The following is a 13,181-nucleotide window of genomic DNA, read 5'->3' as shown; positions in this document are numbered from 1 at the left end:
AGGGGTCGCAGCCGGGTCCCCCCCAAGAGACTCCCGGGGAGGGAGGACAGTGCCCGCAGCCCCCCGAGAACGGCTGTGTGCCCCCCGTGGGACAGCCCCAGGGGACAGCCACATCCCCAGGGGGCTGACACTGTCCCCAGGGTGGTGACACTGTCCCTGGGGGGGTATCCCCGTGTCTGGAGGGGGGTGACACTGTCCCCAGGGGGGTGACACCATTCCTGGGGAGGTGACACTGTTCCTGAAGGGGTGTCCCTGTGTCTGGAGGGGGGTGACACTGTCCCCAAGGGAGTGACACTGTCCCCAGGGGGGTGACACTGTTCCTGGGGGGTGTCCCTGTGTCCCAGGTGGGTTGTGCCCCCAGCGCTGTGACCTGTGGGGGACCCTGGGGGGTGTCTGTGTCCCTGGAGGGTGTGTGACGGTGTCCCCAGCGGGGTGACAACAGGCAGAGCTGTCTGACAGTGCTCTGTTTTATTTACAGGCTCTCAGCTTGGGGAGGGGACTGTCCCCATCCCCGTGGGGGTCCAGGCACTGGCACAGGGGGGTCCCACACCCGAGACCCCCCCCCAAACGAGAGCAAAGACAAATAAATACAACCAGAGGAGCCCCATCGGTGGGTGAGTGTTGTGCCAGGACCCCCCCAGCTGCCCGGCCAGGGGCTGCCTCTGCCCCCACAGCAGGGGGGTCCCTGGCCGAGGGCAGGGAGGGGACACCCCGTGCCCGGGCTCACAGCGTGAAGATCTCGTCCTCGGCGTCGCGGAGGGCAGCGGCCGCCCGGGGGGTCCTGCTGAGGGGCCGTGCGCCCAGGCGGGGGCCGCGGGGGGCCGGGGCGGGCCCGGCGGGGGCGCTGCGGCCGCCTTCGGCCTCGGCCGCGCTGCGGGGACACGGTGAGGGAGGCGCCGGGGGCGTGTCCCCAGCACCCGCCACAGCCCGCTCGCCAAAAGCCGCCGTCGCGCCCCAAAAGGAGACGGAGAGAGGGGCAGGGCAGGGGCGGGCTCACCCGGTGCCGCCGGCGCGGAGCAGCCGCGCTGCCGCCGCCGCTTTGCAGCGCCCGATGTCGGCGTCCAGCCGCCGCAGGAAATCCGTGGCCGACAGGTCGTGGCGGGACGGGGCCGGGGTGGCCGCAGCGTCCCCCGAGGGGACGGCACTGTCCTCGTCCCTGTCCTCGGGGCAGGGTCCCGGCACAGGGATGAGGAGGGTGGGCTTGAGGAAGATGGTGTCCGAGGTGTAGAGGCGGTTGGCGCGTTTGATCTGCTCCATCTGCCAGGGACGGGACGGGACAGGGGGGGACAGGGATGGGGACAGAGAGGGGATGGCGATGGGGATGGGGACAGGGATCGGGATGGGGGTGGGATGGGATGGGGACAGGGATCAGGACATCCCCGGATGGGGACAGAGATTGGGATGGGATGGGATGGGATGGGATGGGATGGGATGAGATAGGATGGGATGGGATGGGGACAGAGAGGGGACGGGGGACGAGGGTGGGGATGGGATGGGGACAGGGATCGGGATGGGGACAGGATGGGGACAAAGATCAAGACATCCCCGGATAGGGACAGAGAGGGGATGGGGGATGAGGGTGGGGATGGGGACAGAGATCGGGATGAGATGAGATGGGATGGGATGAGATGGGGACAGGGATCCGGACATCCCCGGATAGGGACAGAGAGGGGACGGGGACCAGGAGAGGAGCGGGATGGGGACGGGGATGGGGACAGGGATCGGGACCAGGAGAGGAGCGGGATGGGGACGGGGATGGGGACAGGGATCGGGACCAGGAGAGAAGCGGGATGGGGATGGGATGGGGACAGGGATCGGGACCAGGAGAGAAGCGGGATGGGCCGGGGCCGGGCCGGGGGCCAGCGATGGGCTGGGGTCAGCCAGGGGTGGGTGAGGGAACGAGCCAGGGACAGCGGTGGCTCCACGGGGACCCCGGGGTCGTCCTGCGCCCCCGTCCCGGCCGCTCCTGCCGCACACCCCCGCTCCAGCCCCCGGCACGCCCCGGCCCCGCCGCCCCGGGCCCGCGTCCGCTCACCGTCACCCCGTAGCGCAGCGCCAGTCCCGGCAGCGTGTCCCCGGGCTGCAGCCGGTGCTCCCGGGCGGCTCCGCCGCTCCCCGCCGCCATGGCGGGCCGGCCCCGCTTCGCCGGCACTGGGGGCGGCTCATGGGCAGCCCCCGGCCCGGTCACCGGGGGAGACCCCCGGGCGCCCGCGGGCCCCGCTGAGGCCGGAGACGCCAGGCCCGGCCCTGCCGCCCCCGCGCGGAGGCTTCTGGGACTTAGAGTCCGGGACCGGGGCTGTCCCCGCTGCTCCCTCGGCCAGTGACGCCGCCGTCTCCACCCCAACCCCCGGCTCCTTCCCGCTGCCCCGCCCCAGACCCTGCGCATCGGTCGCTGCCGCCCGCTGAGGGGGTCGCTGCCCCCCAATCCCCCCCGTGCAGTGGTGGGGGAGGCTCGGTGGGACTGCAACTCCCGTCATGCCGCGGGGGCCGGGGCGCTCCCCTCTGATTGGTGGGCGCCGGGGCGCTCCCCTCTGATTGGTGGGCGCCGGGGCGCTCCCCTCTGATTGGTGGGCGCCGGGGCGCTCCCCTCTGATTGGTGGCCGCCGGGGCGCTCCCCTCTGATTGGTGCCGCCGGGCGCGCGCGGCCCGCCGGGAAAGGGCGGCCGGAAGCGGGGCGGAAGCGGCGGTTGGCGCGGGAACGGCGCCCCGCGGCCGCCATGTCCTTCAAGCGTGATGGCGACGACCCGGCTCAGCTCGGGGTGCTGCAGGTGAGTCCGGGGCCCCCGGCGCCCAGCCCCGGCCTTCGCGCATCCTCCCCGCATTCACCCCTTCGCCCTCGGCGCTCCCCCGCTCCTCCCTGCCCGCAAACACCGTCCTCCCCGCCGCCCCGGCCCGGCCTCAGACGCGGCCCCGGGGCTGGCGGGGGGCGGCCAGTTCCCCGCGGCGCCAGGCGGGGGCTCAGCCGCTCCCCTCGGGCTCCCACAGAAGCGGCGCGTGGCGGATTTGTTGGCCAATTACATCCCCGAGGACGAGGCGCTGCTGCTGCGGAGCGGGAGGTGAGCGAGAACCGGCCGGGGAAGGCGCCCGGGGCAGCGGGACTGCGGGGGGCTGTGGCGGGACCGGGACGGGCACAGGGGGGCTGGGGAGGGGCTGAGGGAATGGGGTGCTGAGCCTGGAGAAGAGGAGGCTGAGGGGAGACAGCAGCACTCTCTGACACTCCCTCACAGGAGGCTGCAGGGAGCTGGGGGTCAGGCTCTGCCCCCAGGTGACAGGAGGAAACGGGCTCCGGTTGCCCCAGGGGAGGTTGAGGCTGGAGCTGAGGCAGAACTGTTGCCCTGAGAGGGGTGTGAGCCCTGTGCCAGGCTGCCCAGGGAGCTGGGGCAGTGCCCAGCCCTGCAGGGACCCCAGAGCCGTGGGGTGAGGTGCTGAGGGCTGTGGGTCAGTGCTGGGCTGGGCAGGGTGAGGCCAGGGCTGGGCCTGCAGCAGCTCCAGAGGCTTCTCCAACCCAGACAGTTCTGAGCCAGCAGCCCCTCACTTTCCCCCAGGGCTGGCAGGGTCCTGACTGCAGCTCCCCCTCCCCAGGTACGCCTGCACGGTCTGTGCCCACCGCCCGGTCTTCGACACCCTGGACATGCTGACGGTGCACAGGGCCGGCAGGAGGCACACGGGCGGTGAGTGGGGGCTGCTGGGCGCGGGGTTGCAGCTCCCGGGGCCGCAGCCCCTCAGCCCTGTGCTGTGTTTGCAGCTCTGCAGCGCTGGTTCGGCAGGAGGCGCTCGCTGCGGGACGCGGCGCCGAGGCAGCAGGAGGCAGCGCCGGGGGCAGCGGCCGCACAGGTCGGGGCTGGCTCCTGCTTTGGGCTGGGGCACAGGGGAGGTGGCAGGAGGGCAGGCGGCTGCGTGGGGATTCGTTTCTGCCTCAGCTTAAGCCCCTCCCCACGCCACCAGCCCCTCCCCTGAGCTTTGTGCCCCCTCCCCAGGGCTCCCCAGCCCCTCTCCTGGCCCGGACCCGGCGCATCGCCCGCAGCGCCCTGCTCAAGGAGGCTCCGTACAGCAGCTGCTGCCGCAGGACGGGGTGAGGCTGGGGCTGAGCGTGTGGGCGTCGCTGCCAGGGGCGGTGTAAAGCTCTTGTGCTTCCCGGCAGCTCCACCGGGCTTTTGCATGACCAACCCCCGGCTCCTTCTATCACAGCGCGGAGGGAAGCGGCTCCCGGGCTGACGGCAGCCCCTGCGGAGCCGGCGCCGCCCCGGAGAGCAGCCCCGCGGCCGAGCTGCCCGGGCACCGCGGCACGACGCCGGGTACGAGGCCCCCGGGGCCGGGAGGGGGGTCCCCGGGCTCCCGGCGGGGAGGCTTCTGTGTACCAGCTCCTCTCTGCCCCGACAGACCCCCCGCAGGCGGCTGCAGCGCGGACACAGCCGAGCAGCGAGGGAAAGGGCTGGTCCTCGGCGCCGGGGCAGCCACAGGGGCTCAGCCCCGAGCGGCGCCGGGTCCTGCAGCGCTACCTGCAGCTGCGGAGGTGAGTCGCAGCCCCGGCAGGGGGAGCCCCGGCAGGGGGAGCCCCGGCAGGAGCCGCCCCTCACTCCCGCCTCCCTCTTTCGTCCCTCCCCCAGCGCCGGCTGGATCCAGGACCCCTCCGGCAAGTGGGTGAAGGATGAGAACGTGGAATTCGACTCGGACGAGGAGGAGCCGCCCGCGCTGCTGCCGGCCTGAGCCAGCCCCGGAGCCTGGAGGTGTCTGAGCCGCTGGGGCTGGGACGGGGGGTCGCGGCGTTCTGCTGCCAGGGGCAGCTGGATCCGGCGCCTCTGTGGGGTGTCGCCCCCTCGGGACGGAGCCCTGCGAGTGCTGCCGGCCTGGCCCCTCCCCGGCCCCAGTCCCGCCCCGTTTCTCGCCGCTGGCAGCCGCCCGCAGGTCGTGGCCTTTCGGGGTGGCAGCTCCGGGTCCCCCCCTCCCTCCCCGGCCCTGGCAGCCGTCCCGGGGCCTGGGAAAGCGCTCGGCTGCAGCGCTCCCCCCTCCCCTTTCCTCCCACCCCGGGACTGTTGTTTACAAGGCTGCCCCCACCCCTGCTCCCCCTCCCCGAGGGACCCTTTGGGCTGGGGCTGAATCCTGTCCCCAGGGGGGGTCCTGGCAGCTCTGCACAGAGCAATGTTCCCCCCCAGGCGCTGCCCTTTACCTTCTTGTGCCTATAAATAGGTGGTGGCACCTAGAAATAGCCTCTGTGTGTCCCCCCCTCTACCCACCTCACCGGCTGGGGGGGCTGCCCCTCATCCCCATCGTGACCCCCCACCCCTGCACAAACCCTGCCCTGAGCAGATCCTGCGGCCGCCTCGCTCCGTCTCTTTATTTACGGCAGCACGTTGGTGCCGGGAGGGGACTCTCAGGTTTTCTTCTGTTTGCGACCTGGGGGCGGAGGAAAAGAAAGAGGACGGGGAGGGGTCAGGGCACGACCAGCCCCCTCCTGCGCTGCGGGGGCGGGGGCTGCGGGGGCCACTCACGGAGCTCGTTGTTGTTGGTGATGGCGCGGGCGGCGCGGGCGCGGGGCCCCTGCTGCGTGAAGTGGTACCCGAAGCGTACGACGGACGGGCACTGCTCCAGCATGGCAGCCATCTCCATCTCCACCGTGTCTCCCAGGCGCTGGCACTGCGGGGACGGGCGGGGGGGCGGGCTGGGACATCCCTGTCCCCTCCCCAGCCCGCCCCCAGCCCGCCCCGCGGCTGCCCGGCCCTTACCTGGTTGTCCACCTTGAGCTCGCCGAGGCTGCTGTTGTGGTACATGGCTTTGATGATGCTTATCATGCCGCTGCTGGTGATGAAGTTGGATTCGATGTTGAGGCTCTGCAGGGTCTTGTTTTCCATCAGCATCTCGGCCACAGCCTGTGTGTCACCCCAAGGGGGAGGGGGGGGTCACCCAGGGCCGACAACCCCCCACCTTGGGCAGGTCCTGGGGGGCTGGGGCCGGGGGGGACTCACGCTGGCTACGGGGTCGTTGCTGCGGGTGGCCACCAGGCTCAGCTTCCTCACGTGGGTGTTGGTTTTCATGGCCTCACAGATGGCTTTGAGCGTGGAGATGGGAATGTCCTGCAGCCAGGAGGGGAAGGGGGGTCACTGAGGGGGTGAGCGTGTCCCTGAGGGGGCAGTGGGGGGATGTGAGTGGCAGATGACTCCAAGGGTCCAGGGACATCTCTGAGGGGGTGCTGGATGTCACCCAAGTGACTCTGAGCTGGGGGAGGTCACCAAGGGGACATCTCCCTCCCTCCAAATGAGGAGCAGCACTCTGGGGTGAGCTGAAGCCATTACAGGAGGGTGACAACCTCCCACCCTGGGCAGAGCAAGCAACAGCCTGGAACAGGTCCTGGACACCCCAGGGTGGGACTCATCATCCTGGCAGCACCTGGGGACACCCTGGGACAGGGACCAGGCCTGTGGTGATGGGGATGGACACCCTGGGACAGGGACCCAGGCCCCTGGTGACAGGGATTGGCACCCTGGGGCCGCTGCTGTCCCTCACCTTGATGTTGTTGAGGTTGACGTCCTCCAGCGCCGCGTCGTCGGCCTGGATCTGCCGCAGCGTCTCCTCCACGTTGGTGGGGTTGGGGGGCTCATCCGGCACCGGCTTGTACGTGTCAGGCTTCACCACGCCTGGGGCACACACAGAGCTGTGCTGGGGGCACCCTGGGCGGTCCCAGAGGGGAGCCAGGGCCCAAACAGCCCCCTGTGCCCCCCTCCCCGGCTGCCCCCCACTCACTGTTGATGCCCTCGGTGTTGGAGATGGTCCCGCTGCAGATGGCATCGTAGTACTGCTTGTTGCTCATCAGCGTGTACATGCCCAGGATGGCTGTGGGACGGGGGCTGTGGCTCAGGGGGTGCCCCAGGAGCCCCCTCCCCAGTCCCTTTGTGTCCCACAGCCCCCTCCCAGCCCGGCTGTGACACAGCTGCACTGTGTGAAGCTGTGGTGTAACACAACTGCCCCATGCCAGGGTGTGTGTGAGGTGTCTCTGCCCCATGCCAGGCTGTGTGTGCTGTATCTGCCCCATGCCACACTGTGTGAGGTGTCTCTGCCCCATGCCAGGCTGTGTGAGGTGTATTTACCCCATGCCAGGCTGTGTGTGATATATCTGCCCCATGCCAGGCTGTGTGTGAGGTGTATTTACCCCATGCCAGGCTGTGTGAGGTGTCTCTGCCCCATGCCAGGCTGTGTGTGTGAGGTGTGGCTGCCCCATGCCAGGCTGTGGGAGGTGTCCCTGCCCCTGTGGGACCCACCAGCGATGTCGCACATCTCGGCGTCGGTGGCGTTGGCCAGAGCCTCCTCCAGCTCGGGCTCCAGCGTGATCTGCTCCTCCCGCGGGATCTCCCGCGTCGGGTTCTTGGGCACAAAGGGCTTCCCTGGGCAGGGGACACGGGCACACGGCTGCTGGGGGCACGGGGGGACGCAGCCAGGGGCTGGGGGGGCTGTGCCCGGGGGTCACACGCTGGGGGGGAGCCGGTGTGGCTGTGCTGGGGGAGACACGTTGCCGGGGGGTGGCCGTGCTGGAAGTGGCCTTGCCGTGAGGTGGCTGTGCCAGGGGTGGCCGTTGTGGGGGTGACATTGCAGAGGGGGGCGGGGGGGGGAGGATGACACTGCACGGGGTGGCCATATGGGGGGGTGACATTGCCAGGGGGTGGCCGTGCCCAGGGCTGGCGGGGACCCAGCTCGCCCGGGACACCCGAGCTGCCGGCGAGGACCGTTCGGCTGAGCTAAATATACCCGAGGCTGCGGGGCCCCGTGTCCCCCCCCATGTCATCTCCCCCTCCCGGGGTCCCCCCCGTGTCCCCCCTCCCCCCAAAACCTTTCTTCTCGCCGGTGAAGGGCACCAGGTCGTCGCGCTCGCCGGCCTCCAGCGCCTGCTTCTCCAGGTGCTGCAGCAGCGCCTCGCGGTCCAGCGGCCCCGTCGGGCTCTTGTGCGTCTGGTCCCGTTGGCGCAGCCCCGCCGGCAGCAGCACGTTCTGGGCACACAGGGTGTGAGCTGGGAGGGGGACCCCGAGGGCTGTCTGGCCCCCACCCACCCCAAGTCCCCAGGACGCACCTCGGGGTCCATCTCCAGCAGCTCCATGTCCAGCTGCTCCAGCTCCTCGGCTGACAGCTCCTGCAGGATCTTGTCCTCGTCGATGTCTCGGTACTTCTCCAGCTCCTGCCGGTAGGACGTCATGGTGGGGGGCTCTGGGGGGACAGCAGCGGGGCTGAGGGGCTGCAGGGGGGCTCCCTGGGGTGAGGGGCTGCCCCACAGAGTGAGGGAACCCCCCACGCCACAGTGACCCCCCTCCCTGACACAGCCTTGGGGCCGTGGGGGTGGGAATTGGGTCCCCAGCAGGCTGAGGGGGGCTGAGGGGAACCCCAGGGTGGGGGTCTGGGTGCTGTGGTGGTGGGGGGTGGGGGGTTCCACCTCCAGGGTCGTCCCCCCCCACTTCCCCCACTGCTGGAGGGCAGCTTCTGCTGCAGCAGCCTCAGCCTCCCCCAAGCTCTGCTCCTTTGCCTCCCAGCGTGGATCCCTGAGCCCCTGGAGGGGTAACCAGCGGGGCCATGAGCCCCCCAACACTGGGGTCAGGTCCCTCCCTGAGGAAGCAGGTTGAGATTTGTCCCCCAACACCCCAGGGCTGGGGGGCAGCGAGGGCTGGGGGGGACATGCACCCAGTGCCCCCAGCACGGCCCAGGCACCCACAGGTAGGAGCAGGGGGCACCTGGGGCTGGGGGATCCTCAGAACAGGGACCCCCAACAGACCCAGGCACCTCAGAGCCAGCGTCCCCGGGGGTGATGTGACTCCCCTGCCCCCGCGACCCCCACCCCAGGGAATCCCACCCCCGGGCCGTACCTGGCCGCCGGCCGGGGCGCCGGATCCTGCCTGGGTGCGAGCCCCGGTGCTGAGCCAAAGGCTCCGGCCGCGCAGGGCATGAGATCAGCGTTTTATTCGGCGAGGCAGCGCGGGGAGGGGCGAGGTCCCGGAGATCACATATCCCGGCGCTATCGGCCCCGCCAGCCCCGCGCCGGCTCCTCCCCGCGAGGGGGGGGGAACCCCGGGGTGCCCTGAGCCGGGGCACAGCCCAGACCTTGCGCCCACAGACCCCCAAACCCCCCACGGGGACATTCACACCCTCTTGCCTGCAGCCTGCGTGGATGACTCTGCTCCCAAGCATCCCCCTTCCTCAGCCCCCCAAATCGCAGCAGCCCTGCACATGGTCTGAGGCTCCTCAGGAGCTTCCCAAACCCGCCTGGACACATTCCTGAGCCCCCTGAGCGAGGGGAAGCCGCTTTAGCAGGGGCTGGAGCAGCCTGGGGGACGCGGGGGGTTCCACAATCTGCTGATCACTGGGGGGGTCTCAGCACACACGGCGGCGAAGCGAAACCAGAGCCCCCCCGGCCCTGCAGCCCAGCAGGGTTTATTTGTTTCTTTACATACAAAAACCAGCACGAGGAAAGAGATAAATAGAGCAGCCCTGGGCCGGGGTGGGGGCGCTCAGCTGCTGGGGACGCTCTGCTTGATGATGATCTTCTGCCTGGCGGGCCGGGCGGCGGGGTCGGGCGCGGCGGGGCCCAGGGCGGCGGCGGCGGCGGCGCTGGGCAGCCCGTGGGCCGTGATGTATTTCTTGTAAGCCTCACGGATGATCTTGAAGGCGCGGATGTTGGAGTAGGGGATGTCGGTGATGGGGTCGCGGTACACGGCCGGGCGGTGCGTGACGGGGCACAGCTCCCGCACCGGCAGCCGCGGTGCCTTGGCCTTGGGGAAGAAGCGCTCGAAGGTCTCGTCGTCGCTGAAGGAGATGAAGGTGCGGGAGCATCTCCCGGCAGAGGCTGCGGCTGGGGCGGCCTCGGCCTGCTGAGGGTCCTGCTCCAACCTGGAACGGCCACAGGCAGAGGCCATGTGAGCCCCGGCGTGGGGCAGCTCCAGAGATGCTCAAGACACCCCCCCAGGACTGGAGTGTGGGGGCTGAGGGGCTCCAGGTGCTGCCCAAACGCCCTTTCAAACCACACCAGAGCTGCTGCAGCCCCAGCCCCTGCTCAAGCAGCTTCCCCTGGCTCAGGGGGCACAGGAACATGTCCAGGGGGAGGTGGGAAGCTCCTGAGAAGAAGCCTCCACACACTCCATGGGCAGCCTGGGCCAGGGCTCCCTCACCTCAGCACCAAAGGACTTGCTCCTTGGGTTTTAGTGGCATTTCATGTGTTACAGCCTGTGCCCATCACCCCTTGTCCTGTCCCTGGCCACCACACACCAAACACCGGCCCCATCCCCCTGACACCCACCCTGCAGGGACTGAGCAGCATTGCTGAGGTGCCCCTGAGCTCAGGCTGCTGTTCCCCAGGCTCAACAGCCCCAGGGCTGCAGCCTTTCCTCCTCACACACATGTTGCAGCCCCTCAGCATCTTGACAGCCCTGCACTGGCCTCTCTGCAGCACTTCCCTGTCTCTCCTGAGCTGGGCAGCCCAGCACCGGCCACAGGACTCCAGCTGAGGCCTCCCCAGCTATGGCAGAGCAGAGGGGCAGCACAAGCTCCCTGGCCCTGCTGCCCACACTCTCCTCATGTCCCCAGGCTGCTGTTGGCCTCTTGTCCACGAGGGCACACTGAGGGGTGTGTAGGGTTCTCCCTTTCGATGCTGGACCAGAGCCCAGTGAGGGTCCTGCTGGGTTCCCTGGTGAGGGAAGTCCTGGCCCACGTCAAGCTGCCCCCAACTTACCCCTCAACGTCCACGTTCTCCTCCTTGCCCGGTTCCGGGACAAGGGGCATCGTGACAGACCAGTACCGGATCACAGGCCCCACACACTTCCTCTTCTTCTGCACCTGCTTCTTCTTGTCGGCTTCCAGGCGCTCGTAGTTCTCTGGGAAGGCAGCAAGAAGTGGAAAGGGTGGCTCAGCACCTCCCCCACAGCGCCCAGCAGCTCCCTCATACCCCCAGCAGCTCCCGCACAGTCCCCAGCAGCTCTCTCACACCTGCAGCACCTCCCTCACAGCCCCCAGCACCATCCCCACAGCTCCAGCACCCCCCCACAGCCCCCAGCACCTCCCTCACACCCCCAGCACCTCCCTCACAGCCCCCAGCACCTCCTTCACACCTGCAGCACCTCCCTCACAGCCCCCAGCACCATCCCCACAGCCCCAGCACCCCCTCACAGCCCCCAGCAGCTCCCCCACAGCCCCCAGCAGCTCCCCCACAGCCCCCAGCAGCTCCCTCACACCCCCAGCACCCCGCTCACACCCCCCAGCACCTCCCTCACACCCCCAACACGCCCCTCACACCTCCCCTCCTGTCCCTGCCCCGTCCCTGCCTCACCCAGCGAGCGCAGGTTGATCTCCTCGGTGATCTTGGCCTCCTCCAGCAGCTCCTCCTGCGTCAGGGGCCGGTCGTAGTTGGGGCCTCCCTTCTTCCTCTTGGACTGGACCTGCCGCTCCTGGATGCGCAGGAAGGTCTGGCGCGTGTGCTCCGTGGTCGACTGGCGCATGTGCTTCCGGCCTGGGGCGGGACGAGGGGCTCATGGCAGCTCCTGCCCCCGCGGGGGGGTCGGTGGCCACGTCCCCTCCCCTCACTCACTGTCGCCCACGTCGTCCTGCAGCTCCAGCGGGACGGGTTTCACCTCCCGGGGCTTCTGCGAGCTGCCGCTGGCCACGTCGGGCTTCTTGGGGCGCAGGCTCTTGAGAGGCTCCTGCAGGACACGGCCCCGAAGCTCAGGAGGATGTGGAACCCCCCCCCTGCCCGCCAGAGGCGGCTGCAGCCCCGGGTAACCCTCGGCCGGTCCCGCTGGCGCCCCCCGGAGCCCTCCCCCGGCCGTACCCGGTAGGCTTTGGTGACCACGCGGCGCCGGCGCTTGGGCTCGCTCTCGTCCTGGTCGCTGCCGGGCTCCTCCCCCTCGTCGATGTCGAAGTCGGAATCCACCTCATCGTCGCTGTCCGACTGATCTCCGCGGTACTCGTCATCGCCCGACTCCTGCGGGGCAGCCGCGCCGTGTCACACCGGGACCCCCCCCAGGGACCCTCCTGTCCCAAACCATCCCCTGGGACCACCCTGGGACCTGCCTGTCCCAAACCACATCCCCGCGCCCCATCGCCCCGCCTCGGGACCCCCCGAGCTCCGGGCTCCTCCTGTCCCGCCGGGTGACCCCTCGGGATGTCCATCGCCCCTCCGGGCCCCATCGCCCCGCTGGGACCCCCCGACCCCCCGCCGTTGCTCCCCAATCCCCCGCTCCGGGCCCCATCATTCTCGCGGTCTCTCCTCGGGACCCCCGCTCCTTGGGACCCTCCTGTCCCGCCGGGTGACCCCCGACCCGCCGCCGGGGGTCCCCAATCCCCCTCCCCGGGCCCCATCATTCTCCTCGGGACCTCCACTCCCCGGGACCCTCCTGGTCCCGCCAGGTGACCCTTCGGGTTGCCCATCGCCCTCCCGGGCCCCATCGCCCCTCGGGACCCCCCGACCCCCCGCCGTTGCTCCCCAATCCCCCGCCCCGGGCCCCATCATTCTCCTTGGGACCCCCGCTCCCTTCCTGTCCCGCCGGGTAACCCCTCGGGTTGCCCATCGCCCCTCGGGCCCCCCCGAGCCCCCCGCCGGGGGTTCCCATCCCCCCCCCCCATCCCGCCCCCCAGCAGCGGGGCCGCCGCGTGCCGTTCCCGGGGAGCCGCGTGGCCCGGCGCCGCGGCCGCACCTCGGTGAAGCCTCCGTAGGTGGTCTGGTAGAACTCATCCTCCTCCTCGGCCTCCAGCAGCCCCGACAGCCGGTTCCCGGCCGTTCGCCGCGGGGCGCGTCCCTCCGCCAGGCTCATCGCGCCGCCATCGGCGCTCCGCCGCGCGGCCTGCGCCTCCCGCCCCCCCCCCCGCCGCCAGGCAGCACGGAGCGAGCGCCGAGCGCGCGGTGCCGGCCGGCGCCCCCTGGCGGGCAGCGGCGGGTACTGCAGCGGCGGCACAGCAGCGCCCGGAGATGCCGCTCGGTGCCTCCGCGCCTCGGCACGGCCACGGCGAGGAGACTTTTTTTGGGGGTGTGTTGGTGTGTGGATGGACGATGACGTCATGGGATGACGTCACCGTGCGACGTCGCACGCGCGCGCGCCACGTGCTCCAACGGCTTTGTTTTGGTCGCGCTCGCGCCCGCCGCGGACTCTGCGCATGCGCCCTGAGTGTGTTTTCCCCCCCCCATAACCCCCACCGCGTGAGCGATTCCAAGCGGGAGGGAG

General features: G+C 70.4%; 4 protein-coding genes across 6 annotated transcripts; 1 reads left to right on the top strand and 3 right to left on the bottom strand.

Annotated features, from left to right (window-relative positions):
* Positions 1–449: 449 nt before the first annotated feature.
* Positions 450–2,278, bottom strand: LYSMD1 (LysM domain containing 1). Its single transcript, XM_062016379.1, has 2 exons — positions 2,036–2,278; positions 450–1,257 (listed from the first exon to the last, which is right to left on the bottom strand). The coding sequence occupies exons 1-2, from the start codon at positions 2,123–2,125 to the stop codon at positions 994–996; spliced, it is 354 nt and encodes a 117-aa protein (XP_061872363.1). The 5' UTR covers positions 2,126–2,278; the 3' UTR covers positions 450–993.
* SCNM1 (sodium channel modifier 1) lies at positions 1,825–5,204 on the top strand. Of its 3 annotated transcripts, none has more exons than XM_062016377.1 (8): positions 1,826–2,768; positions 2,986–3,056; positions 3,583–3,671; positions 3,746–3,834; positions 3,978–4,072; positions 4,142–4,295; positions 4,381–4,513; positions 4,608–5,204. In XM_062016377.1, the coding sequence occupies exons 1-8, from the start codon at positions 2,718–2,720 to the stop codon at positions 4,643–4,645; spliced, it is 720 nt and encodes a 239-aa protein (XP_061872361.1). In that variant the 5' UTR covers positions 1,826–2,717; the 3' UTR covers positions 4,646–5,204. The 3 variants fall into 3 exon arrangements, with proteins under 3 accessions (XP_061872359.1, XP_061872361.1, XP_061872360.1); XM_062016376.1 differs by having other exon boundaries at positions 1,827–2,768; positions 4,189–4,295; XM_062016375.1 differs by having other exon boundaries at positions 1,825–2,768; positions 3,583–3,834; positions 4,189–4,295.
* A 107-nt stretch (positions 5,205–5,311) lies between these two features.
* On the bottom strand, positions 5,312–9,063 carry TMOD4 (tropomodulin 4). Its single transcript, XM_062016373.1, has 10 exons — positions 8,841–9,063; positions 8,057–8,190; positions 7,820–7,976; positions 7,254–7,376; positions 6,739–6,828; positions 6,502–6,632; positions 5,964–6,071; positions 5,724–5,867; positions 5,490–5,634; positions 5,312–5,394 (listed from the first exon to the last, which is right to left on the bottom strand). The coding sequence occupies exons 2-10, from the start codon at positions 8,177–8,179 to the stop codon at positions 5,372–5,374; spliced, it is 1,044 nt and encodes a 347-aa protein (XP_061872357.1). The 5' UTR covers positions 8,180–8,190; positions 8,841–9,063; the 3' UTR covers positions 5,312–5,371.
* A 313-nt stretch (positions 9,064–9,376) lies between these two features.
* VPS72 (vacuolar protein sorting 72 homolog) lies at positions 9,377–12,820 on the bottom strand. The gene is made up of 6 exons (XM_062016374.1): positions 12,657–12,820; positions 11,792–11,944; positions 11,552–11,663; positions 11,294–11,473; positions 10,700–10,841; positions 9,377–9,861 (listed from the first exon to the last, which is right to left on the bottom strand). The coding sequence occupies exons 1-6, from the start codon at positions 12,771–12,773 to the stop codon at positions 9,483–9,485; spliced, it is 1,083 nt and encodes a 360-aa protein (XP_061872358.1). The 5' UTR covers positions 12,774–12,820; the 3' UTR covers positions 9,377–9,482.
* Between the last annotated feature and the right edge of the window lie 361 nt (positions 12,821–13,181).

The sequence above is a fragment of the Colius striatus genome, chromosome 29 (genome assembly GCF_028858725.1).
Source record: "Colius striatus isolate bColStr4 chromosome 29, bColStr4.1.hap1, whole genome shotgun sequence".
In the NCBI taxonomy this organism is placed as follows: Eukaryota; Metazoa; Chordata; class Aves; order Coliiformes; family Coliidae; genus Colius; species Colius striatus.
The sequence above is the reverse complement of the archived record's forward strand: the minus strand, read 5'-3'. Positions and strand labels throughout refer to the sequence as shown.

Bases quoted from the DNA above. Each gene is read 5' to 3' on its own strand.
- VPS72 (XM_062016374.1), bottom strand. From the start codon at position 12,773: ATGAGCCTGGCGGAGGGACGCGCCCCGCGGCGAACGGCCGGGAACCGG. The intron at 11,664-11,791 runs GTACGGCCGGGG...CGTGTCCTGCAG, and splicing joins TGGTCACCAAAGCCTACCGG to GAGCCTCTCAAGAGCCTGCG. The intron at 9,862-10,699 runs GTAAGTTGGGGG...TGGCCGTTCCAG, and splicing joins GAGAACGTGGACGTTGAGGG to GTTGGAGCAGGACCCTCAGC.
- SCNM1 (XM_062016375.1), top strand. From the start codon at position 2,718: ATGTCCTTCAAGCGTGATGGCGACGACCCGGCTCAGCTCGGGGTGCTG. The intron at 2,769-2,985 runs GTGAGTCCGGGG...GGGCTCCCACAG, and splicing joins CTCAGCTCGGGGTGCTGCAG to AAGCGGCGCGTGGCGGATTT. The intron at 4,073-4,188 runs GTGAGGCTGGGG...CTTCTATCACAG, and splicing joins AGCTGCTGCCGCAGGACGGG to CGCGGAGGGAAGCGGCTCCC.
- LYSMD1 (XM_062016379.1), bottom strand. From the start codon at position 2,125: ATGGCGGCGGGGAGCGGCGGAGCCGCCCGGGAGCACCGGCTGCAGCCC. The intron at 1,258-2,035 runs GTGAGCGGACGC...CGTCCCTGGCAG, and splicing joins CGCTGCGCTACGGGGTGACG to ATGGAGCAGATCAAACGCGC.
- TMOD4 (XM_062016373.1), bottom strand. From the start codon at position 8,179: ATGACGTCCTACCGGCAGGAGCTGGAGAAGTACCGAGACATCGACGAG. The intron at 7,977-8,056 runs GTGCGTCCTGGG...CTGTGTGCCCAG, and splicing joins TGCTGGAGATGGACCCCGAG to AACGTGCTGCTGCCGGCGGG. The intron at 5,635-5,723 runs GTAAGGGCCGGG...CCGTCCCCGCAG, and splicing joins AGCTCAAGGTGGACAACCAG to TGCCAGCGCCTGGGAGACAC.